The 25511-nt window shown below is 38.5% G+C and overlaps 1 protein-coding gene across 1 annotated transcript in view; it reads right to left on the reverse strand.

Annotated features, from left to right (window-relative positions):
- Nucleotides 1-25511, reverse strand: part of Negr1 (neuronal growth regulator 1) — a 779863-nt gene that overhangs the window by 455978 nt on the left and 298374 nt on the right. The window contains exon 2 of the mRNA XM_052178861.1: nucleotides 9585-9817. Coding sequence (XP_052034821.1) covers nucleotides 9585-9817 — 233 coding nt within the window. The remainder of the gene's footprint in view (nucleotides 1-9584; nucleotides 9818-25511) is intronic.

Genomic DNA, 25511 nt, shown 5'->3' on the forward strand with positions numbered 1-25511 from the left:
CATAGCAGTGGTGCACTTTGCATTGGGATTTGACAAGTATAACATGGTTATTTTTCCTTTTTTAGAAAAAAAATTAAGATATTATAAGATGAGTGACAAAAAAAAAACCATTGTAAAACATAAATACAGAACACAATCAATATTACCAGATAGACAGGATACATCTTTAGACAGACAAACAGACAGGCAGACACACACACACAAACACACACACACACACACACACACACACACACACACACACACACACACGAGAAGCCATGATCTAAGCTTTAGATGCTTTCCAAGCCAAGAATCCGAGGAATTGTAATAAAAATCCATTTGACATTAAAGGGCTTTTAATGGAGAAAATCTTTCTTAAATGTTTAATCACTTTAAAATACATTAAAATTTCATCTGAAACTTATATTATGTCTGATAGTGTTTGCCTGCATGTATGTCTGTGAACCCTGAACATGCACTGTCCAGGGAGGGCAGAAGAAGCTGGGAGGCCCTAGTACTTGAGTTAAAGATTGTTGTGAGCCAGCATGTGGGTGCTAAGAACTGACCCTGCATCCGCTGTAAGAGCAACAAGTGCTCTTAATTCCTGAGTCCCCTCTGAAGCCTATTCAATTATTTTTAAAACATATTCAAACTTTATTTTTAAGTGCATTATTGGAAACAACAATGCTGCTTTCCTTGATCTTAAATGAAGGTTTCATAATGATCCTCTGTACACCCTTTCCCAGATACCTTCACTTTACTCTAGTTGTATAATTGAAAGGTAGACAGACCACTGGGTCTGCCTCTGTCTCTTCATCATCTATTATCCAGCTCACAAGGGGGCCAAGGCACAGAAATGTGATCATCCTTACTAGGACAATTCCTAGTTAGCAATAAATTCTTTTCAGATATTTTGCATTTCCTTCCCTCCATTCTATAAAGCACACCTTGGATGGGAAATGTATTGTGTATTGTCTATCTACACAAGTTGGATTGTTCCATTGCAACATCTATTGTTGTCAAACTACATAATGTCAGAATATAATCGAACATTACTGACAATAAATTGTGGAAAAACTCATTTTAAAAGAATTTTTGGTCTGACAATATTTTTATCAGTTTTAAAGACTAAAAGGTTATATAGTCTTTAGTATTAACTCAAAGTCAATAATAATATATATTATATATTAGTAATGTAAAATTAAAATACTAATGTAAATTTTCTACTCCAGGATATAGTATCTTCAACTTTCGTCAGAGTTGGCTGATATTTGAATCTGACTATATTGACCTATTCACATAAGTACATAGTACAAAATGGGAACATATACTTGTAGCATTTCTGAAGATTCTCTCCAAATTGCAAGATAATATTCATCTAGTAAATGACTGTTTATGAAGCATAAGTGGGCAAAAATAACAGTGCTGTTAAGATAAAATATTCTGACACAGCTCAGTCCAAAGATACACTAAATTAACACTTATATTCTGAAGCACAAGGGTGGGAAATCTCACACTCAGTAGTACTGGTCTGAGCAGTGTGTGGGCAGCTCCTGGGGTACACAGTGCTGGGTTGTATGCACATAACAGAAGCTGCACTAAAGCCACATGATACAGGACAGGTAGGAAATATCAAATACCTTGGATTAATTATGTGTTTTGTTCTAGAACTAATTTTTGGTCATTAAACATTTAGAAACATTTTTCTTACTTCCCTCAACTCCCACATTCATTTCCCTGACTCCAGACTGGAAGTGGCACTCTGCTCAGGATGCTAGGCTTACAAGAACTAACACCTACACATGTGCTCCCTGTGTGTATGGTGATCAGAACATTATGAAATTTTAACAAATCTTTTGTAATGTCAGGGCTTTTGTTGATATTTAAATTTTTATAAACTAATTTTTGAATGGGAATATATGATCACTGAATTTACAGAGGAAAAATTTTTATAAAGAAAAAAATGTCAGCTATTGATATAAATCCTCCTGTTCAATCTCACTTATAGAAAACTAAAGGCCTAATGGTTCTACTTTCAGAAACATAAAAGATGTGATATTCAGAAGAAAAATAAAAATTATGTTGTGGAAGAAACCAATGTTTAAATAACGATTTTGCTTAAAATGGTTTCATTAACGTTTTTGTGGTTTGTTCTAATTAAACCAACAACCTATGGTGAGTGTATTTAAAAGGAAGAGAAAGTTTCTTAGAAGCTGGTCTGGGCATCCTGCCTTAAAAGCTTAGCTATTCTCACAGGGTGGGTTGTGTAAAGGGAAAAGCATAAATGCCAACCAAAATGCTTTAGATTTTAGTAGTTATTCAACATGTCATTGCCTAAAAATGTTTGCTCTCCATAACTGTAGATGACAGACCCAAGTTTAACTGTGACGGCTTTGAGGAGATGCTTCTGCTGAGTTCACAAATGTTCTTAAAGGACATCTTTTCCTCAAGATTTATAAGTTAGGCATTTTTGTCCTGAACTGCTTTGGTATCAGACAAAAAATCAGACTGCAACGATTTCAAGTATTTCAAGGTATTAGATATGTCATAGGAGTCAAAGTACCTGGGGAGAGAGGTAGTCATATTAAACTTAGTTATTTTATTATTTAACTAAACTGTAAAGATGATACTGTGAGTACTTTATAGGCAGAGAGAATGGGCAACCATGGACCCAGACCCACAGTTACTGACCCAGAGGAAATTATATACAAATACCAAGGTGCATGGCAGACCTGTCCCAGTGTTCACTTGTAGTTAATCCACCTTTGTATTTAAAAAGAGGAGAAAATTTCTTAGAAGCTGGTTTGGGCATCCTGCCTTAAAAGCTTAGCTATTCTCATAGGGTGGGTTGTGTAAAGGGAAAACCATAAATGCCAACAAAATGCTTTAGATTTTAGTAGTTATTCAACATGTCACCTTTGTTATAAGTCTAAGAGCCTATTATGTAACTACTTGATCTTTTTTAGTATACCATGAAGTTACAGTGCTTAAAGGTATATGATTTGTAAGAAAATAGCATTCAGCAAAGTTATGAAATAATTGATTCTTTTTGAACTGCATTGCTCTTTCTCTACCCAACTTAGAACTCGAGTGCGCTGTCACTTTTATGTACATAGTCAAGCTTTCAATATTTACAAAAACATCATTACTATTAAGTTAAGAAGACTTGTTTTTAAACCATCTGAGTTTATATCCATGTCCATGCATAATAATGCTGTTTTTATGTTTAATGTATAATTTTAAGGCATCTGTATTTGTTACATGAACGAATCACTGAGAAAAATGAGCAGGCAGAAATCATCCGGTGAACATTAGGTTCTAAGATTTATTTCTATGTTAAGACAACTGGGCATGATATTACTGGAGGACCCCATTATACCACTCTAGGGCATATACCCAGAGGATTTCCCAGCAGGTAATAAGGTTACATGCTCTACTATGTTCATAGAAGCCCTATTTATAATAGCCAGAAGCTGGAAAGAACCCAGATGTCCCTCAACAGAGGAATGGATACAGGAAATGTGGTATATTTACACTATGGAATACTACTCAGCTATTAAAAACAATGAATTCATGAAATTCTTAGGCAAGTGGTTGGAACTGGAGAATGTCATCCTGAGTGAGGTGACCCAATCACTAAAGAACATACATGGTATGCACTCACTGATAAGCAGATATTATCCCAGAAGCTTGGAATACCCAAGAAACAATTCACATATTAAATGATACCCAAGAAGAAGTAAGGAGAAGCCCCTGGTCCTGGAAAGGTTCAGTGCAGCAGTGTAGGGGAATACCAGGACAGGGAAGTGGGAGGGGGTTGATTGGGGAACAGGGGGAGGTCTTATGGGACTTTTGGGGAGGCAGGATCCAGGAAAGGGGAAATCATTTGAAATGTAAATAAAGAATATATCTAATAAAAAAAGACAGTAACCAAGTAATACTTATGCTTTAGTAAAATAGCATCTTATTTTTAAATTTATACTTTAAATTTTTTAAATTTAAATTTTTAAATTTTTAAATTTATACTTTCCTTTAATGAACAACCTAGGGGACAGAGATGTACTTCTTGCATCACTTATTGCTGAGATTGCCCTGACTTCACAATGGTTCTGGAAGAGTGTCTGAGATGCTTCTTTCTCTCTGGGTAACAGGATCAGGGCACCAAGAAAGTGCTTAACCTTATGGACCATGAAATGAATAACTGATCTTGTTTTCCTTCCTGTATTGACTGCTAAGAATCTCAGGGGAGAATATTTTACAAAGCTCTGAAAAAAAAATATAAATCCCACAGATATTTTACAATGCAGGCTCACCTCTGACTACACCTCACTCCCACTTTCTTTATCTTGACTCCTATTTCTTCTGTCTGTTTTAGAAGAATGAATACTTCTTTATAACCCACCTAAAATTCCTTCCATAATAAAAGTGTTAATAATACATGGTGTTTGAGTTTTCTGTCTTCCTACTTTACAAAGGCATTTTCAAAACATTGTCTCAGCCAAGCAAGGGCCTTACCATTGTTGTAGTTTGCAGAGCCCTGTGTAGAAATCTCTGAAAAGAAACAGAGTCTAGTGGTTTCTAATAGGGTAGACCATTTCACCTGATCCTTGGAACAAAAAGGAGGACACAGATTTATAACTACGGAGACCAGGAAATATAGTTACTGTGTGCACTGGACAACAGCCAGCTGCTTCAGAAGGAACTACGAGCTGATACTGCCAGGATATTTATCTCACAGTATGCTGCAAGCAAAATGTATTGTACCCACTGCCTTAAACCAGGCATCAACTCCAGAGCTTTATAAATAGCCCCAGATGACTCTGAATTGGAAGCTGTCCTCAAAAGTTCTCACTCCTGAATGCTGTCTGCCAATTGCCTTCCAAGAAACCAGAGAAGCCATTACAAATGCCTTATGTCATTGTGACATAGAGTTATATGCTTCCAAAAAGACATCTACAGCAAATCTCCCTGATAGAAATGATTCTTAATCTTATAGAGCAGTTTGGTTGGATGGACAAACACCTAGGTGGCTAGTGGAATACATAGCTGGGTGCAATGGCGAGGACATTTTTAGAAATAATTAGATCATGAGGGCTCTGATGTAATGGATACTTCAATTCATAGATGATTTATAGTATTATGCTATTCTTAAGACAGTGAGATTTAGGAGGTGTGTCTATTTGATGAATATGAGTCGCTGGGTTTGTCTTGGTAGGATACATTATACATGAACCCCATTTTGATTCCTTTCCTTTGTTTCTTAAACTCCATGATATGAAATGCTTTGCTCTACCCAGGCATGCCCACAGTGACAGACTGATCAACCTTTGAAACTAAAGACTCAGGTAATCCTTCCAAGTTTCTCTTGTCACAGAGGTGAGTAACTAATGTGGAAAATTGGTTCCGAGTGTTGGATCACTGCTGTATTTCAAAAGCTATATAGACTGCTTTGTATGAGGGATTTAGAAGAGTTTGGAGAAATATTCTAAATAAATCATAGATTGCTATATTTAAAGATAATCAGCAATTCTGGGTGACTCTGGAGCCACTTCTAGTAGTACTGTGGGCAGTGAAGATTTGTGCTGACAGGGGTTGAGAGTTAGCCCAGTGGCTAGGTGACTTCCTGCACCCACAGAAGTCCTGAATATGGTTCCCCGCACACATGGGGTGGCTCATAAACATCTATAACTCCAGTTTAATGGGATCTAATGCTATGACTTCTATGAACACTCTCACTCAGAGTTTAAAAACTTTAAAAAGTAAGTTTGTTCTGATGGCGCTTTTGACAGTAGTAAAAACTTTAGGAATTAGACAAAAGGCTGATATGACAATGGGGAATAGAAATTTTCTAATTTTTTCCATGACCTAAGATTTTTACAGGGAGTTGTGTGTCAGGATGGGGGTAGAAAGGGTGGGATGTTATGATTTGAAAATGATATGTTTGAGTTTCAAGTTTACAGAATGGACTCATACTTCATTTCATCATTTACTTAATTAGATTGAGCACTGACTTAATAAATTGCTTGGTAAAAACAATTGAATTATTGGGGCTTTGTGAACAGGGGAGGTAGGTTCTGATTGGGGGAAGTAGGTCTTCCAGTATGTTCTGAGGGGGTGAATATTTCCTTGTCCCACCCCTTTTTTGTTTCTCTGCTTCCCAAGTACTATGATGTGGTTTGCCTTGAAGCATCACATCTTTTCACCATGATAGAATGATGTCTCTGAAACCCTGAGCCAATATGAATTTTTTTTCAGATATGCCAAAGGGAGGGAAGTGATCACATGCAGGGCACACACTGAATATGGCTAAGATAATTTCTTTGCACAAAGAAGTGAAATTCATGACAAGAAGATATGAGAGGCATCAGCTTTATCCATCCTGTATAAGGGATGCCTAAGGGCTACAAGTCCCTTAAATAGGTTGTACTGGCTTGGGTGTCTTATAGTGTCCCTGAGGCCTCCCTTTTCCTTGTTGGTCCAGTACCTTCCTAATATTTCTCCTCATAGACAGACTCCTTTGGGAACACAAATCCACCATCTTTGCAAGCCTGTTTTCTCTTTCCTTGTGTACCCATGTCTTTTCAGCACCCCTTTGTTTAGGCATTTTGGAATATGCAAAGTAGAAAATGTGAAGTCCTATTTCCAAATGAGCATCAATGAGATTTCATATTTCCCATCATTAACACTGGAACTTCTGACTTGAAGCCAGTCTTTCATACTTTCATATTTGTATTCTTTGTTAGCATTGCCTCACATAGAAACTCCACATTGTTAGAGATTTCAATTTATCAGCGTAATATTGCAGATAAACGAAAAATTAATTTCCTTATTGAACACAGTTGTTAATTTTTTTTACATTAATATCAACTATGATATAGTACATTTTTTAATTTCCTGAGTTTAACTTGAGGGCTTGGATAGTTTTTCAAGTTAGAAATTAGTAGTAAGACAATTATCCATTCTGTTGGGGCAAATTCAGGATTAGAATGTAGATATGCTGATTTTTCATTCTTCTCTATTGTTCAACTGTTTAAATAAATAATTTAAAGGCATCAACAGCATCAATAAATTGCACTGACAATGTCACCTATGTGGTGCCTGGTATTTAAGAGCCTCTTTTTGTTAATCTATTTTCAAAAATAATGTTTTAAAAAACCAAGTCTCCTAACTACAAGATTACCCAATAAGAACAAGTTTTGTTGACAGATGAGTGGCAGACACAATGCATTCTTGCAGCAGTTGCTTAGTTTATCTTGGTAAGAAAAGGACTGCCAAATCACATGGCAAAGAGCACATTCTTCTAAATTATCCAGATAAGCCTGAGTGTCTATGCACATCCACTTATTTTTGCTCATTGAGAAGAAATGTAACTTAAGTAGGATTAACATTTTATGGCATTTATTTAGTTCTTGAGTTGACTGACAAGCCTATTAATGTATTCCATAAGCTTTATTAATGTAATTGGAAAATGTCCCACATGCCAATCAACTTATAATAAGTAATTATGTTCATAAATACTGTAAAATTATTAGCTTTTAATTTGATCTCATGACATACCTTCAAAATAGTTGCATGAATTTTCTATTTCTAAAGGAACAAAACACGCCATCAAGCAGTCAGCAAGCACATTCTTCACTGCTCAGAGGTTCATGAACATCAAATGACCTTCAGAAACTAGCACTGAGAAGGCATACAATCTCTTTAAAAGTGTTTAACGGTGTAATACATCCTCTACAGTAAGAAAGATGAAAATAAACACCAGTAGACATAAATAGGTGCTAGGACAGAGCATGCATCTCATTGTCCAATCTACAATGGTGTGACACAGGGGAGAGAGAATGAATTCAGGATACATTGAGAAGTATTTAGTAATATATCATGGAAACCTACAGGTTGCAAAGGCCAAACTAACATCACATCCTGACTGTTTCATACATTGTCATTCAAATATTTCCTCTCAGAATAAAAAAGAGCCTGGCATATATTTTCTTTTCCTGGAAATTTGGATAGAAAGGCAAAGAAGAGGAGAGATTAGAAAGTGTCCAGAGATGAGATGTGTCTGCACTTTGCAATTTCCCATCTACTTTGAAGCCAGACCAAACCTTACCCTCTAGATTTCTTGTATAATCTTCATGAAAAGATGGACTTTAGGTTGTAGATGTAGGTCAGTGATAAAGCAATTGGTAGAACACTGACCACCTGCCTCAGACATCCATCTCACAAGACCAGGTAGAATCTTGTGAAAAATCTTACTTTGAAAAGCCCCCTCCCTTTTCTGTGTCCTGGGGGTGATTGGAGAATGGGTGGAGAGAAGAGGGCCTATGGGACATATGGGGAGGTGGGAACCAGGAAAGGGGAAAGCATTTGGAATGTAAACAAATAATTTAGAAAATAAATAAAAAAGAAAAGAAAAGCATGTGTCACTGCAGGAAGCAACAATCTACAGTCTAGTGATTTGGTTTCCAGTTTAACCTCTCTCCTTAAAGTGTATTGTAGAATTAAGTATTTTAATCTCATCATGACTGAAATATTTAATAGCCATTGAAGTTTTTGTTTGCATTGAGGCTCTTATGATATATGAGGAATAGAAGTCATTTACAAAGGTTATAGACAACACTGTGTTGAGGCATCAACCCATAAACTAAACTCAGATCCAGCTTTGAGGGAGAAGTGTGAAGACAGCAACACCGAGTCTCCCATTCAGCTTCACCAGGCACCAAGTCTTGGGGTAGGACATGCTATCATCTATTCTGTTACTAATTTTATTAGTGATTACTACAGCCTTGTTTTGAGAGCCAGAGAGCAAAACATTTTCATGCAGACAACACATACATTTATAAGACAAGTGCATTATGTAAGGTACAAATTATGCATTGTTTACCCTCCTCAGATTAAAGTCATGTTTTCTTGAAGGGTACTTGCATTGGCAGAACCTGGGGATCTTACACTAACTATGAGAGTAGGACAACAGTGTTTTTACAGATTATTAGTTGGCTAGTGTGGTTATCTGCTGAAGCTCAATCAGATGTAAGGCACTGTGAAGAGCTTTCCAATTACTTTGTATTTATACTTAACTTGAGTTATTCTAGAAGGTTATACTTTGCAGTTTCACTCAACTGCAAGAGGAGAGGAAATGCGCAGGAAGGTTTGGGAGGCAGCTTTTAGAGTTACCACTCACAATTCACAACCCTTTTACTTTTCAACATATCTGCTCTGGGTTTTTAAGTACTTATTTTAATGTACCAATTATGGATTTTCCAAGATTTATTTCAGAGATGACTCAAGGGAAGATATGAAATATATCACATACAAAAATCATAATGTGGTGTTAATGGCCATTGCCTGTTCTTGTAAGTGGGGATTCCTGGATTTAAATTGTCATTACCCTTTAATGGAACCTTGAAGATAATTCACAGGATAATGACAACACTTGAATACTGGTAGCCGCTTCTGAGTCAACTCAAAACCAGTATTGAATAGTTCACACAAAAATTCCACAAGGTAACACTTCTGGAACATGGGTCTTTGACTGTCTCAGTATTTCATTTCAAGCTCATCCACTCTACCCCCACCCCCCAAGGAGCTTGCCAGGAAGCACTCACCTTGCACAGTGAGATGAACCTGCATCGTCCGTGGTGTGTGTTGGGTCTGCACAGAACAGGTGTATGGGCCATCATCTGTCACATCGACATTCTGTATCTGGAGGCTGTAGTCTCTTTTATTCAATGTGGAAATGGAAACTCGAGGGTCCACTGACCACTTGTCACCTCCAGCAAAAATGATACTTGACCTGTTGAGCCAGGCACCCTTGGATGCTCCATCTTCCAAGTAACACCTAGACATTGAGGAAGGGATAAAGGAAGGGAAGGGGAAAAGGAGGTAGGGAGGGAAAGAGGGAGGGAAGGAAGAGTGAGAGACTGTTAATCAAAATGAAAATGAACAACAACATTTTTGTTCTGTGTATATGCTGTGCTTCAGTTCAGAGCCAAACGTTCCTCATAGTCTCAGTGTTTATATAATGATTCCTAAATATAAATAAAGGCCACATAACACATTTCTACATGAAATCACATTTCTTTGACACTTTAGGAAGTACAAGAAGTCTTACAGAGTCATCTTTGAACTGGTCTAGCCCTGGATGAAATGCATCAGCCACACTAAGCCTAAGAGTACCACATAGCTAATAATTCTAAAAAAAAAAAAAAAAAAACTGACAAGAATCCAGCTTATAAAAATGAATGTTGACCTAAAATTTACAAGGTATAAGCTACTGTTATCAAGTCGCTACTGGAATCAGTGCAAAGCGGACACTAGACCTTTAGTGACAAAGCTGTATTGTCTTTTCAATAACATATCTACTAGGTTTATAATTTTCCTATGAGACATTCATTTATTGACAAACTGCTACCACACCCCTATTTACGGCTAAGGATGCACACAATCCTTGTTCTCTAGATGCTGCTGTCTAGTGACAAAGCCAGATGCACTGAACCAGAAATGAGCACGTTGTGTGGCGTAGGAGAGGAGAAGGATGGGATGATGAAGACCAATGAGAGCAGGCTCGATGAGTTAGCACAACATAAGGTGCGACCTGAAGCCAGACCCAGGTCAGACTCTAGAACAAGATTCAGAAACAGAGCTCTATGTTCAGTAGAAGGCAGCAGGATGAGCCAGAAGCAGACGGCCTGGGTCGAATCCCAGTGATTTTTGCTGAGTCTTGAAATTTGACGTTTCATTAAAAAAATAAATAAATAAAGGTTCTGTTACAAATTAAAGGCTAGTTTTCTTAAATGAGGACCAAGCATGGCTGGAGAAGGAGAATTCATACATCTGAACAGTCTGACAGCATTTCCACAGAACTCCTTCGGGGATTGAACACAGAATCTGAGATTGCTACACAATTGCAAGTTGAAGGCAGCCAGGACCACATCTATGAAACTAATCAGAGGGCGAACAAGGAACAAGGTTCGGAAGAATCCAATTTGTAGTCAGCTCCCCGATCTGCAAAATCCAAAGCAGAAGGGGTTGTAAAGGTCATTTTTAATTGAAAAGCTTTTCCTTGTGTATTCAATGAACAAAATAAAACTTCCTTAATGCTATAATTCTGCAATTGCAGTGTGTTATTAATCCTTAATAATATACAGAAAGAAGACAGAGGGGACAGTTTTCTCATTAAACAAGATCATATCCATGCTGGTGTCATGTTGAACTCTCTACATTTAGTATGTGGATTCATCAGTGGCCCTTGTGTGACTTGTGAGTTTCGGGTATTTACATATTAGGGTGCTTAACAGGGCCTTGGAGGCTAAGGCTTGCTACACCGTTTATCCCTGGAAAATAAATCAAGATGTGCAGGTTAAATGACTTCCCCAGACACTCCAGTGGTGGGTGGCAGGATCACGTTTGCAATCGGAATTTTTTTTTAAATCCACATCTGATGATGCCATATAGATCAAAGACTTTTCAAAATGGCTTCAGAAGTGAAAAGATGATTAGAATGTTGCAGATATTACTGCGAGTAATTTCTTATTTCCCAAATGTGACCAGTTACTTAACCTGTTTATTCTAAGGAAGCAGAAAATTGATTAGGAATGGGTAGTTTGCCATGGAAGTCTGATTTGGTGACTCTGCTGGGCAGCTCCTTTACTCTAGAGATGCATAAAGCTTTGCTTGCCACTGAAGTCAGGAAGATTCTTTGGAGTAGCTGGCACATCCAGTCTTAAACGTCATCTGTTGATCTGGTGTAGCAGAGGCTACCATGGAGAAACAGACTGACCTTTGCCAAGAGAAATATTCTCTGTTCTGTTTTGTGTCCTTGGCAAAGAGAACAACAGTCCATGGTTGTCACTGGCTCCAACCAACACTCTTCAGGACACGTGTTCAGAAAAATGAGAGTCAGGAAAAAATATGACTTTTGATCAGTTCCTTGCATTTCAGCACCTTTTTTCTTGATCACAAGTAATAGAACTGCAGAAACTAAAACTACTCTATATGGAATTTTACAAATGGACTGGTACTCTGGCTTAGGTATGCCATGGGGGTTTCTAAAGTCACAGAATGTGGGCAATGGATGCATATAGCTTTTAGGTTAAGGCAATGACTGCACAAAGTGTGCTAAATAGGCCAAGGTCACACACACACACACACTTGTGTGTATGTGTGATTAGATTTAGTATCAGTATATGGACTCTGAGAATAATGATAGTTCCTGGTTTTCCTGATCATTCTTCCCCATGTTGTCCTCCATGAAAGCATTTTCCTTTACAACATACAGAGTTAGATGATATGTTAGAAATTCACTAAGGAGTGGAAGCAAACCAGGCATGGTGGAATGAGAGCCCCCCAGAGACTATGATATATACTTACTCTTCTGACCTTTACTAAGCAAAACCTTTTGTTTTATGACTCCTGAGGTCAAGAAGTAAAAATTTCCATAAAACCTAGTCTATATAGGATTTACAATGCAAATGACATAGCACATTCCTGGTTGCCCAGAAAAGGAAGTGGGAAATATTCTGGCTGTATGATCCTATCCACAACACCTGTAGCCAGATTCCTTCTGTAGACAAGATGGGGAACTTTTACACTTAAATCAGATCAAGTCAAGACCTCCTGTTTCTCTAAAGAAAGCCATGATTCCCAGTGGTCTCTAACATGTCCTGGGTGTTGAGGTATTTCTGACCTGGCTTGCTGCACTGATTGTTCCTCTGTGGCTGTTCTCATTCTGCCAGGAGCTCCTGCCTCAGGGAGATGGCAAAAGATATTTGTGTCACAGGAAGTCTCTTTCACTAGCATTCTCGGTTACTAGTCCCAAATTTTACTAGTGTTATCAATAAATTGCTTAAGGTACATATTGATTATACCACCCACCACTTCTCCCATAATCTTCATTGGACATGTGATTTATCTGACTAAATCAAGAGAGGTATGAAGTGATGAGCCGACATGGGGAGAAAATGGGGGCAAGTCTAAGCCAGTGGCTCTCAACTTTCCTAATGCTACAGCCATTAAATATAGTTCCTCATGTTTTAGTGACCCTGAAATCATAAAATTATTTTGTTGCTACTTCATAACTGTAGTTTTGCTACTCTTATGAACTATAAGGTAAATATTTGATATGTGCCCTACAAAGAGGTCATGACCCATAGTTTGAGAACCACTTATCTAAGCTGATCACACACTGAAAGATCTGAAGTAAGTACCATTTGATTTGAGGATCTTTCTAAATCAAGAGATGCTGTGTGGAATGTTTCAGACACTTTACATCATTAGATGAGTGAGTCAGGTGCTACTTTGGTTCACAGATGTAGAAAAAGACAGACAGCTTGTGACCTGAACAAATGAACCATGAGCCACAGTGACATAGCCTGTGGCATTGTGGACAGTTCTGGTAAATTCTGCAGAGATATGCATGCAAAGGAAGGGACTGGTAATGTGAGAATGCAGGAGTAGTAATGGGGTGAGGTAATGCCTATCCTCTAGCCAAGTGTGAATGCTACGTGCAGTAACTGGATAGAGAGATGACACCTATTCTCTGACAAAATCCTCATGGTTTTATGTCTCTGGATTGTACTCTCAGGATCCCTTTGAAGAACAGATAAATAATCCAAGTAAAATGTTCTACAATGAACATATATGTTATTAAGTATAACATGTCTTTCTAGAAAAAAAAAAGTTTTTCCCATTTAAAAGAAAACCTGCTAGAATACTGGCTTTGTTGGGAGATGAAGAAGCCCCCAAAATACACTCATCAGCACAAATTGTGTTAGTACCCCACAAAATACCACTCAGAGGCTTACATTACCAGTCATTCAGTATTTTTCATATTCATGGTGACAAACATCTGGATATTGAAAAATGCACAAAACATGAGTGCGTGACATATTCCACTTTGCCTCAGCTGTTTATCTTATGAATCTAGGCTGAGGAATGCTTGGCTCTTCTGAACTCTTTCAGGAAGAGTTTCTTTGAAGCTAATGTTAAGATGGGAAGCTCTAATTCATCTGGAACAACAAAAAACTCAGGATAGTTAAAACTATTCTCAGCAACAAAAGAAAGTCTGGGGGAATCAGTATCCCTGACCTCAAGCAATACTACAGAGCAATAGTGTTAAAAACTGCATGGTATTGGTACAGTGACAGGCAGGCAGATCAATGGAACAGGATTGAAGATCCAGAAATAAACCCACACACCTATGGCCACTTGATCCTCGACAAAGGGGCTGAAAACATCCAATGGAAAAAAGATAGCCTTTTCAACAAATGGTGCTGGTTCAACTGGAGGTCAGCATGCAGAAGAATGCGAATTGATCCATCCTTGTCTCCTTGTACTAAGCTCAAATCCAAATGGATCAAGGACCTCCACATAAAGCCAGACACTCTGAAGCTAATAGAAAAGAAACTGGGGAAGACCCTTGAGGACATCGGTACAGGGAGAAAGTTTCTGAACAGAACACCAATAGCGTATGCTCTAAGAGCAAGAATTGACAAATGGGACCTCATAAAATTACAAAGTTTCTGTAAGGCAAAGGACACCATCAAGAAGACAAATCGGCAACCAACAAATTGGGAAAAGATCTTCACCAATCCTACATCAGATAGAGGGCTAATATCCAATATATATAAAGAACTCAAAAAGTTAGACTCCAGAAAACCAAACAACCCTATTAAAAATGGGGTACAGAGTTAAACAAAGAATTCTCACCTGAAGAACTTCGGATGGCGGAGAAGCATCTTAAAAAATGCTCAACTTCATTAGTCATTAGGGAAATGCAAATCAAAACAACCCTGAGATTTCACCTTACACCAGTCAGAATGGCTAAGATTAAAAATTCAGGAGACAGCAGGTGTTGGAGAGGGTGTGGAGAAAGAAGAACACTCCTCCACTGCTGGTGGGGTTGCAAATTGGTACAACCACTCTGGAAATCAGTCTGGCGGTTCCTCTGAAAACTGGGCACCTCACCTCCAGAAGATCCTGCTATACCACTCCTGGGCATATACCCAGAGGATTCCCCACCATGTAATAAGGATACATGCTCTACTATGTTCATAGCAGCCCTATTTATAATTGCCAGATGCTGGAAAGAACCCAGGTATCCCTCAACAGAAGAGTGGATGCAAAAAATGTGGTATATCTACACAATGGAGTACTATTCAGCCATTAGAAACAATGAATTCATGAAATTCTTAGGCAAATGCATGGAGCTAGAGAACATCATACTAAGTGAGGTAACCCAGACTCAAAAGGTGAATCATGGTATGCACTCACTAATAAGTGGATATTAACCTAGGAAACTGGAATACCCAAAACATAACCCACACATCAAATGAGGTACAAGAAGAACAGAGGAGTGGCCCCTTGTTCTGGAAAGACTCAGTGAAGCAGTATTCCGCAAAACCAGAACGGGGAAGTGGGAAGGAGTGGGTGGGAGGACAGGGGAAGAGAAAGGGGCTTATGGGACTTTCAGGGAGTGGGGGTCTAGAAAAGGGGAAATCATTTGAAATGTAAATAAAAAATTATATCGAATAATAAAAAAAAAAAAGATGGGAAGCTCTGGGCTAGCTCGGTATGAAGTCCTAGCTGTTCCCACTGGTGAAACAATTCTAACAGATTCAACTGAAAACACTATGCCTGTGGGGATCAAATCCTGAAGATGAGAATCGGGGAGCTCAGTGAAAATTAGCTTAATATGTTCCTTTTACTGTCTAAAATTCTGGTAAGAAAAAAAAAAAAAAACCTTGACTGCAGAAGAACAATTTCATTGTGTTGAGGTGTCCCATCATATGATACTGTGGAGGAAGGCTGATTAGCTCTGTAAAGACAGGTCAGTTTCCTCACAATGTGTTGATTAACGATAGGAAAGGAGGAAAGAGTAATGCCCCCACTTTCAATCAATGCTAATTGACAATGACTGTGTAGTGAAAGGGTATACCAGTTAGCCACACTGCTGTCTTCACTGTACCACAGAATGCTTGCCACATAAACATCTCCATATGTTTGCATCACGAAGTCTAAACGTGTCAGAGAATTTTCAAAGGCATGTTAAAATTTACAAAATCCTATCCAATCCTCATGGTAACTCTCTCCAGCATTGCCAGGTAGATACTTTTCTCAGCATATTATGTACTTTTTCATTGTGACCTGACAAGTGGATATTGGTCAAACATTAGCACTCTGACCATTCACAATGAGGAAAATTGTCACAGAGCAAAGGAATAATTCTGGATGGTATGCATATTGAAATCTGTGATGGATAAAAATATCATTAACATAGTACATGCATATTAATTCTCTAGCCCTGGACTCAGTATTATTGATGGGATCTGCACATTTACTATTCATCGGAATTCCACCACATTAGTGATGTACTTGCTTCTTTTATAGTATAAGGAAAAATTGCTAACACAAATAACATTGATTTCTTGTTCTGTAAAAGAAGAAAAATCTATATCATATATATTTTATTCAAGTTATTCATTGTGATAATCTTTTAAGTGTAAATGGGCAAAGAACTGAAAGCTATAATCTTTCTCTTCCATTAGATTCAGTGTATTTTGTTTTATGCTGAGGTTCTTGATCCACTTGGACTTGAGCTTTGTGCAAAGTGATAAATATGGATTTATATTCATTCTTCTACATACTGACTGCCAGTTAGACCAGGACCATTTATTGAAGATGCTTTCCACTGTATGTTTTTTGGCTTCTTTGTCAAAGATCAAGTGTCCATAGGTATGTAGGTTTACCTCTGGGTCTTCAATTCTATTCCATTGATGGACATGTCTATCTTTGTACAAATACCATGAGGTTTTATCATTATGGTTTTGAAGTACAGTCTGAGGTCAGGGATGGTGATTTCTCTCAGAAGTTCTTTTATTGTTGAAAATAGTTTTGGCTATCCTGGGTTTTTTGTTTTTTCCAAATGAAGTTGAGAATTTCTCTTTCCATGTCTGTGAAGAATTATGTTGGAATTTTGATGTAGATTGTGTTAAATCTGTATATTGCTTTTGATAAGATGGTCATTTTCACTATGTCAATCCTATCTATCCATGAGGTGGAGGAGGGGAGAGACAGGGGAGAAGCCTCGAGTGCCAGGAGAATGAATGGGAATAAGCAGCCTAGGGAGGGGAAGGTTTGTGTGTTGGGGGGGGGGGGGTCCTAGAAAGTACCAGAGCCCAGGGAGGTGAGAGACCCTGAGGACTCCATGGGGATGACCTTAGCCAAAATGCCTAATATTGGGAATAGGGAACTCAAAGAGTTCACCTCTAGTAGACAGGGCCTCAAGTGGACTAACCCACAGCCAAAATTTCTGACCAAAGTATTGTTTCTGTCTAAAAGAACTGCAGGGACAAAAATGGAGATGAGACTGAAGGAAAAGAGGTCCAATGACTGGCCCAACTTGGGAACCATCTCATGGGTAAGGGGGCACCAGTGCCTGACACTCTTACTGATACTATGATGTGCTTATAGATGGGAGCTTGGCATGGGGGTCCTCTGAGAGGCCATACCTTCAGCTGACAGAGACAGATGAAGATATACCCAAACAGTGGACTGAAGTCAGGGAACCCTGTGGTCGAATTAGGGAAAGAAAGAAGCTGAAGGGGAGAGTGACCCCATGGGAAGACTCAACCAGCTCAGACCATAGGAAGCTCCCAGAGTCTGAGCCACCAATGAGGAGCACGCACAGGCAGGTCTGAGGCCCCTGGCACATATATAGCAGTGGTCTGCCAGGTCCCTCAGAGGGAGAAGGTGTACTTAATCCTCAAGAGATATGAGGCCCCAGGGAAGACTGAGGCCTGGTGAGGGAGGAGATGCACCCTCTCAGAGGCAAGGGGGAGAAGCAATGGAATGAGGAACTGTGTGTGTGTGTGTGTGTGTGTGTGTGTGTGTGTGTGTGAGAGAGAGAGAGAGAGAGAGAGAGAGAGAGAGAGAACAGGAGTTGGGGCAATGACTGAATGCAAAACAATAAAATAATTAAAATAAAGAAAGCCATAATCCATAAGCGAGAACAAATTTCCAGACATCTGAAGTGTTTCCTGTATTGTGCATTATGTGTAAACATGACCAAAATAAAGTGTTGCAAGTTTTTCTAGATGCTGCTTTATTTAGAAATCTGTATCTCAATCTTTCATAACAATTAATTTTAAAGAATGATAACAGGTTTATAATCTCATATTTCATTGAGATGTATAATTCAATTGTTGAATCTGCCTATAGGTATTTTGTAGTAAAGTATTGCATTAATGTTTCAGAATTTCCATTATTTAGAGGATCACTGAAGTTTTGTTATGGATTAAACCAAATTTCCAAATATTCTATCTATGTTTACCTAAAATTATCTTACATGCTTATATAATAACACATGTTAATATATTTTGCTTTTATTTGTCTGTATTTGTAAGAGATTCTGCCAAATATTTAGGGGTCACCCTGCATTATTTGAAAATAATTCACACAGCATTAACTCTTCTTAAGTAAAACAATTAAATTCTCAATGAGCAAATGCATTTATTCTTGTTTGTTTTCAACCTGCTACAGAAGAAAGCATCATGTCCTGAAAACAAGGATGTATCTCCTCAAGTGGATGGCCACTGTGGGAGAAGACACATAAGAAAGGCCTTGCATAGCATATCTCTCCACACTTGCAAACACCCTGAGAGGCCAGTTTCAGCACCACAACTCTCAGGTCTGTGTGCACAGGCACAGGGAATTATGTAGAAGGGGAGCCCTGCATGCTGGAGAGGCCCACTCAAGGCCCATTGTTCTGATAGCTTTAAACCTGTCTCATGTCAGACACTCCTGTCATTTCCACACTTTAAATTTTGAACGCAGTGAAGCAAGCTCGCTTTCTCCCCGCATGGACTCAAACGTGAGATATCCAAATCTGGAAGAGTGTCAAATCTTTTGCTAACTGGCAGGTGCTCCAAACCACTGTGGGGATTTCTGTCTGCTTCATTTTCTCCATGGCAGATGCTTTTGCAAGAAGTTGGACTTCCACCTCAGGAGCTATAATGGGGGTGCATGCTACAATCTGATTCCTGCAGGAGGGTTTATCCTATCAGGGGATGGCAGTGAAGGTGGAAACACAGAGAACAGAGCTGCAGGTCTGGGCTGCAGGGAAGCCTTGCTGTTTCTGCATTCTGTGTGGATCTTACTCTGGGTGCAAATAGCAAAAGCAGAAGGAACACATGCAGTAGCTTCTCTCATTCCCATCAGCTGCCTTTGCATTTAAACCATTCGATCGGTTGCCATTGCATATAATGCAACGCCAACAAGACAAACAGCTTGCAGTGCATGTACAGACTCTACATGTCCCAAAGAAAACACTACTTTTCAGTATCTGTGAATACCGATGTTGGAATAACAAAATGAATTCCTTTTTTCTCACCTACAATTTTTCAAGTAAAAAGTATTTTGAGCACAGATTTCATTTTATAAACAAGAATGACTCATAGCATGAATGATTAAAGCCAACTTTGTAACTGCTAACTAAAGGGCCATTAATCCATATTTATCTGTTCTCTAAAGTAAACTAAATAAGCCATAACTCATATGAGATATGTCTTAAATATGAACCGGGGGCACCACACAGAGGGAAAAGTGGTTGTGTGTTTTTATTATCTCAACCGGACTTCCTGGAAACAATTTTAAACTGATTATATCCCCTCCCAAATTAAAAGAAAATATGAAGTTGAAGACAATCTCTAATTTGAATTTTATTAGATATTATTTTTTGATAAAGGCAAACTGTTGTGCAGAAGCTATTTCCCCAGCTTTCTCACCTGTGCCATGGGGTTACTAAGTATCTCTACCTGATTGCTCTCATTTGGGCTAAGTTAGCCACTTTACTAAATCAGGATTGAACCAGGTGTGTGCATGGTACAATTAACTATGGCTATATTGTCTGACTATCAAACATCAGGTTTCAAGGAGAGACAAGCACAACTCTATAACCTATAAGAATATATAAGACATTAGTGTGTAAACTGCATACATCATGAACTTGATGTCTGTAAAGTTTACTCCATACTATGATCTTTTTAAACTATAACTTCATATTACTACAAATACACCCATTTAAAAAATGTTTCACACTTTAAGTGAATCCAGTGGTCTGAATAACAGTGATTTGTTGTTTATTTAACACTTTTTTTTTAATTTTTTTTATTTGATATAATTTATTTACATTTCAAATGATTTCCCCTTTTCTAGCCCCCCCACTCCCCGAAAGTCCCGTAAGCCCCCTTCTCTTCCCCTGTCCTCCCACCCACCCCTTCCCACTTCCCCGTTCTGGTTTTGCTGAATACTGTTTCACTGAGTCTTTCCAGAACCAGGGGCCACTCCTCCTTTCTTCTTGTACCTCATTTGATGTGTGGATTATGTTTTGGGTATTCCAGTTTTCTAGGTTAATATCCACTTATTAGTGAGTGCATACCATGATTCACCTTTTGAGTCTGGGTTACCTCACTTAGTATGATGTTCTCTAGCTCCATCCATTTGCCTAAGAATTTCATGAATTCGTTGTTTCTAATGGCTGAATAGTACTCCATTGTGTAGATATACCACATTTTTTGCATCCACTCTTCTGTTGAGGGATACCTGGGTTCTTTCCAACATCTGGCAATTATAAATAGGGCTGCTATGAACATAGTAGAACATGTATCCTTATTACATGGTGGGTAGTCTTCTGGGTATATGCCCAGGAGTGGTATAGCAGGATCTTCTGGAAGTGAGGTGCCCAGTTTTCGGAGGAACCGCCAGACTGATTTCCAGAGTGGTTGTACCAATTTGCAACCCCACCAGCAGTGGAGGAGTGTTCCTCTTTCTCCACACCCTCTCCAACACCTGCTGTCTCCTGAATTTTTAATCTTAGCCATTCTGACTGGTGTAAGATGAAATCTTAGTGTTGTTTTGATTTGCATTTCCCTAATGACTAATGAAGTTGAGCATTTTTTAAGATGCTTCTCCGCCATCCGAAGTTCTTCAGGTGAGAATTCTTTGTTTAACTCTGTACCCCATTTTTTAATAGGGTTGTTTGGTTTTCTGGAGTCTAACTTCTTGAGTTCTTTATATATATTGGATATTAGCCCTCTATCTGATGTAGGATTGGTGAAGATCTTTTCCCAATTTGTTGGTTGCCGATCTGTCCTCTTGATGGTGTCCTTTGCCTTACAGAAACTCTGTAACCTTATGAGGTCCCATTTGTCAATTCTTGCTCTTAGAGCATACGCTATTGGTGTTCTGTTCAGAAACTTTCTCCCTGTACCGATGTCCTCAAGGGTCTTCCCCAGTTTCTTTTCTATTAGCTTCAGAGTGTCTGGCTTTATGTGGAGGTCCTTGATCCATTTGGATTTGAGCTTAGTACAAGGAGACAAGGATGGATCAATTCGCATTCTTCTGCATGCTGACCTCCAGCTGAACCAGCACCATTTGTTGAAAAGGCTATCTTTTTTCCATTGGATGTTTTCAGCCTCTTTGTCGAGGATCAAGTGGCCATAGGTGTGTGGGTTCATTTCTGGATCTTCAATCCTGTTCCATTGATCCTCCTGTCTGTCACTGTACCAATACCATGCAGTTTTTAACACTATTGCTCTGTAGTATTGCTTGAGGTCAGGGATACTGATTCCCCCAGATTTTCTTTTGTTGCTGAGAATAGTTTTAGCTATCCTGGGTTTTTTGTTGTTCCAGATGAATTTGATAATTGCTCTTTCTAACTCTGTGAAGAATTGAGTTGGGATTTTGATGGGTATTGCATTGAATCTGTATAGTGCTTTAGGCAAAATGGCCATTTTAACTATATTGATTCTACCGATCCATGAGCATGGGAGGTTTTCCCATTTTTTGAGGTCTTCTTCCATTTCCTTCTTCAGAGTCTTGAAGTTCTTGCCATACAGATCTTTCACATGTTTGGTAAGAGTCACCCCAAGATACTTTATACTGTTTGAGGCTATTGTGAAGGGGGTCATTTCCCTAATTTCTTTCTCAGCCTGCTTATCCTTTGAGTATAGGAAGGCCACTGATTTGCTTGAGTTGATTTTATAACCTGCCACTTTGCTGAAGTTGTTTATCAGCTGTAGGAGCTCTCTAGTGGAGTTCTTTGGGTCACTTAGGTAGACGATCATGTCGTCTGCAAATAATGATAGTTTGACTTCTTCCTTTCCAATTTGTATCCCTTTGACCTCCTTATGTTGTCGAATTGCCCGAGCTAGTACCTCAAGTACAATATTGAAAAGATAAGGAGAAAGGGGGCAGCCTTGTCTGGTCCCTGATTTCAGTGGGATTGCTTCAAGTTTCTCTCCATTTAGTTTGATGCTGGCTACCGGTTTGCTGTATATTGCTTTTACTATGTTTAGGTATGGGCCTTGAATTCCTGTTCTCTCCAAGACTTTAAGCATGAAGGGATGCTGAATTTTGTCAAATGCTTTTTCAGCATCCAATGAAATGACCATGTGGTTTTGTTCTTTGAGTTTGTTTATGTAGTGGATTGTATTGATGGATTTCCGTATATTGAACCAACCCTGCATTCCCGGGATAAAGCCTACTTGATCATGGTGGATGATCGTTTTGATGTGTTCTTGGATTCGGTTGGCAAGAATTTTATTGAGTATTTTTGCATCGATGTTCATAAGGGAAATTGGTCTGAAGTTCTCTTTCTTTGTTGGATCTTTGTGTGGCTTTGGTATCAGCGTAATTGTGGCTTCATAGAAGGAATTGGGTAGTGTTCCTTCTGTTTCTATTTTGTGGAATAGTTTGAAGAGTATTGGTGTTAACTCTTCTTTGAAGGTCTGGTAGAATTCTGCACTGAAGCCATCTGGTCCTGTGCTTTTTTTGGTTGGAAGACTTTCTATGACTCCTTCTATTTCTTTAGGCATTATGGGACTGTTTAGATGGTCTAGTTGGTCCTGATTTAATTTTGGTATTTGGTATCTGTCAAGGAAATTGTCCATTTCCTCCAGATTCTCCAGTTGTGTTGAGTACAGGCTCTTGTAGTAGGATCTGATGATTTTTTGGATTTCCTCAGTTTCCGTTGTTATATCTCCCTTTTCATTTCTAAGTTTGTTAATTTGGATACTTTCTCTGTGCCCTTTGGTCAGTCTGGCTAAGGGTTTATCTATCTTGTTGATTTTCTCAAAGAACCAGCTCCTGGTTTTGTTGATTTTTTGTATGGTTCTCTTTGTTTCTACTTGATTGATTTCGGCCCTGAGTTTGATGATTTCCTGCCTTCTACTCCTCCTGGGCGAAGTAGCTTCTTTTTGTTCTAGGGCTTTCAGGTGTGTCATTAAGCTGGTAATGTATGCTCTCTCCATTTTCTTTTTGGAGGCACTCAGGGCTATGAGTTTTCTTCTTAGCACTGCTTTCATTGTGTCCCATAGATTTGGGTATGTTGTGTTTTCATTTTCATTGTGTTCTAAAAAGTCTTTAATTTCTTTCTTTATTTCTTCCTTGACCAAGGTATCATTGAGTAGAGTATTGTTAAGTTTCCACGTGTATGTGGGTTTTCTGTTGTTTCTGTTGCTATTGAAGACCACTTTTACTCCATAGTGATCAGATAGGAGGCATGGGATTAGTTCTAACTTCTTATATTTGTTGAGGTCTGTCTTGTGACCAATTATATGGTCGATTTTGGAGAAGGTACCATGAGGTGCTGAGAAAAAGGTATATTCTTTTGTTTTAGGATAGAATGTTCTATATATATCTGTTAAATCTAATTGGTCCAAAGCTTCAATTAGTTTCATTGTGTCCCTGTTTAGTTTCTGTTTTCCTGATCGGTCCATTGAGGAAAGTGCAGTGTTGAAGTCACCCACAATTATTGTGTTAGGTGCAATGTGTGCTTTTAGTTTTAATAAAGTTTCTTTTACGAAAGAGGGTGCCCTTGCATTTGGGGCATAGATGTTCAGGATTGACAGTTCTTCTTTTTGTATTTTTCCTTTGACCAGCAAGAAGTGTCCCTCAGGGTCTCTTTTGATGACTTTGGGTTGAAAGTCAATTTTATCTGATATTAAAATGGCTACTCCAGCTTGTTTCCTGAGACCATTTGCTTGTAAAATTGTCTTCCAGCCTTTTACTCTAAGGTAGTGTTTGTCTTTGACCCTGAGGTGTGTTTCCTGTAAGCAGCAAAATGTAGGGTCCTGTTTACGTATCCAGTCAGTTAGTCTGTGTCTTTTTATTGGGGCATTAAGTCCATTGATGTTAAGAGATATTAAGGAATAGTGATTGTTACTTCCTATCATTTTTGACGTTATTTTTTAAATTTGAATGCTTAACTTCTTTTGGGTTTGATGAAAGGTTACTATCTTGCTTTTTCCAGGGTGAAGTTTCCCTCCTTGTATTGGTGTTGTCCTCCTATTATCCTTTTTAGGGCCGGGTTTGTGGATAGATATTGGGTAAACTTGGTTTTGTCATGAAATATCTTAGTTTCTCCATCTATGGTGATTGAGAGTTTTGCTGGATATAGTAGTTTTGGTTGGCATTTGTGTTCTCTTAGAGTCTGCATGAGATCTGCCCAGGACCTTCTAGCCTTCATAGTCTCAGGTGAAAAGTCTGCTGTGATTCTGATAGGTCTTCCTTTATATGTTACTTGGCCTTTTTCTCTTACTGCCTTTAGTATTCTTTCTTTGTTTAGAACATTTGGTGTTTTGATTATTATGTGACGGGAAGTATTTCTGTTCTGGTCCAGTCTGTTTGGAGTTCTGTAGGCTTCTTGTATATTCATGGGCATCTCTCTCTTTAGGTTAGGGAAGTTTTCTTCCATAATTTTATTGAAGATATTTGCTGGCCCTTTAAGTTGTAAATCTTCACTCTCATCTATGCCTATAATCCTTAGGTTTGGTCTTCTCATTGTGTCCTGGATTTCCTGGATATTTTGGGTTACAAGCTTTTTGCATTTTGCATTTTCTTTAATTGTTGAGTCCATGGTTTCTATGGAATCTTCAGCATCTGAGATTCTTTCTTCTATCTCTTGTATTCTGTTGTTGATATTTGTATCTCTGTCCCCTGATTTCTTCCCAAGGCTTTCTATCTCCAAAGTTGTCTCCCTTTGAGTTTTCTTAGTTGTTTCTACTTCTGATTTTAGATCCTGGATGGTTTTGCTTAGCTCCTTCACTTGCATGTTTGTGTTTTCCTGTAATTCTTTAAGAGATTTTTGTGTTTCCTCTTTCATGAGCTCAGCCTGTTGACCAAAGTTCTCCTGTATTTCTTTAAGAGATTTTTGTGTTTCGTCTTTCATGACCTCAGCCTGTTGAGCAAAGTTCTCCTGTATTTCTTTAAGTGTTTTTTGCATTTCCTCCTTGTTGGCTTTTGTATTCTCCTGGATTTCTTTCAATGATTTTTGTGTTTCCCTTGCAAGGGCTTCTAACTTTTGATCCATTTTCTCCTGAATTTCTTTAAGTGTGTCCTTCATGTGTTCCTGTACCAGCATCATGACCAGTGATTTTAAATCCAAATCTTGTTTTACTGGTGTGATGGGGTATCCAGGACATGTTGGTAGAGGAGAATTGGGTTCAGATGTTGCCATATTGCCTTGATTTCTGTTA

The sequence above is a fragment of the Apodemus sylvaticus genome, chromosome 4 (genome assembly GCF_947179515.1).
Source record: "Apodemus sylvaticus chromosome 4, mApoSyl1.1, whole genome shotgun sequence".
Lineage (NCBI taxonomy): Eukaryota > Metazoa > Chordata > Mammalia > Rodentia > Muridae > Apodemus > Apodemus sylvaticus.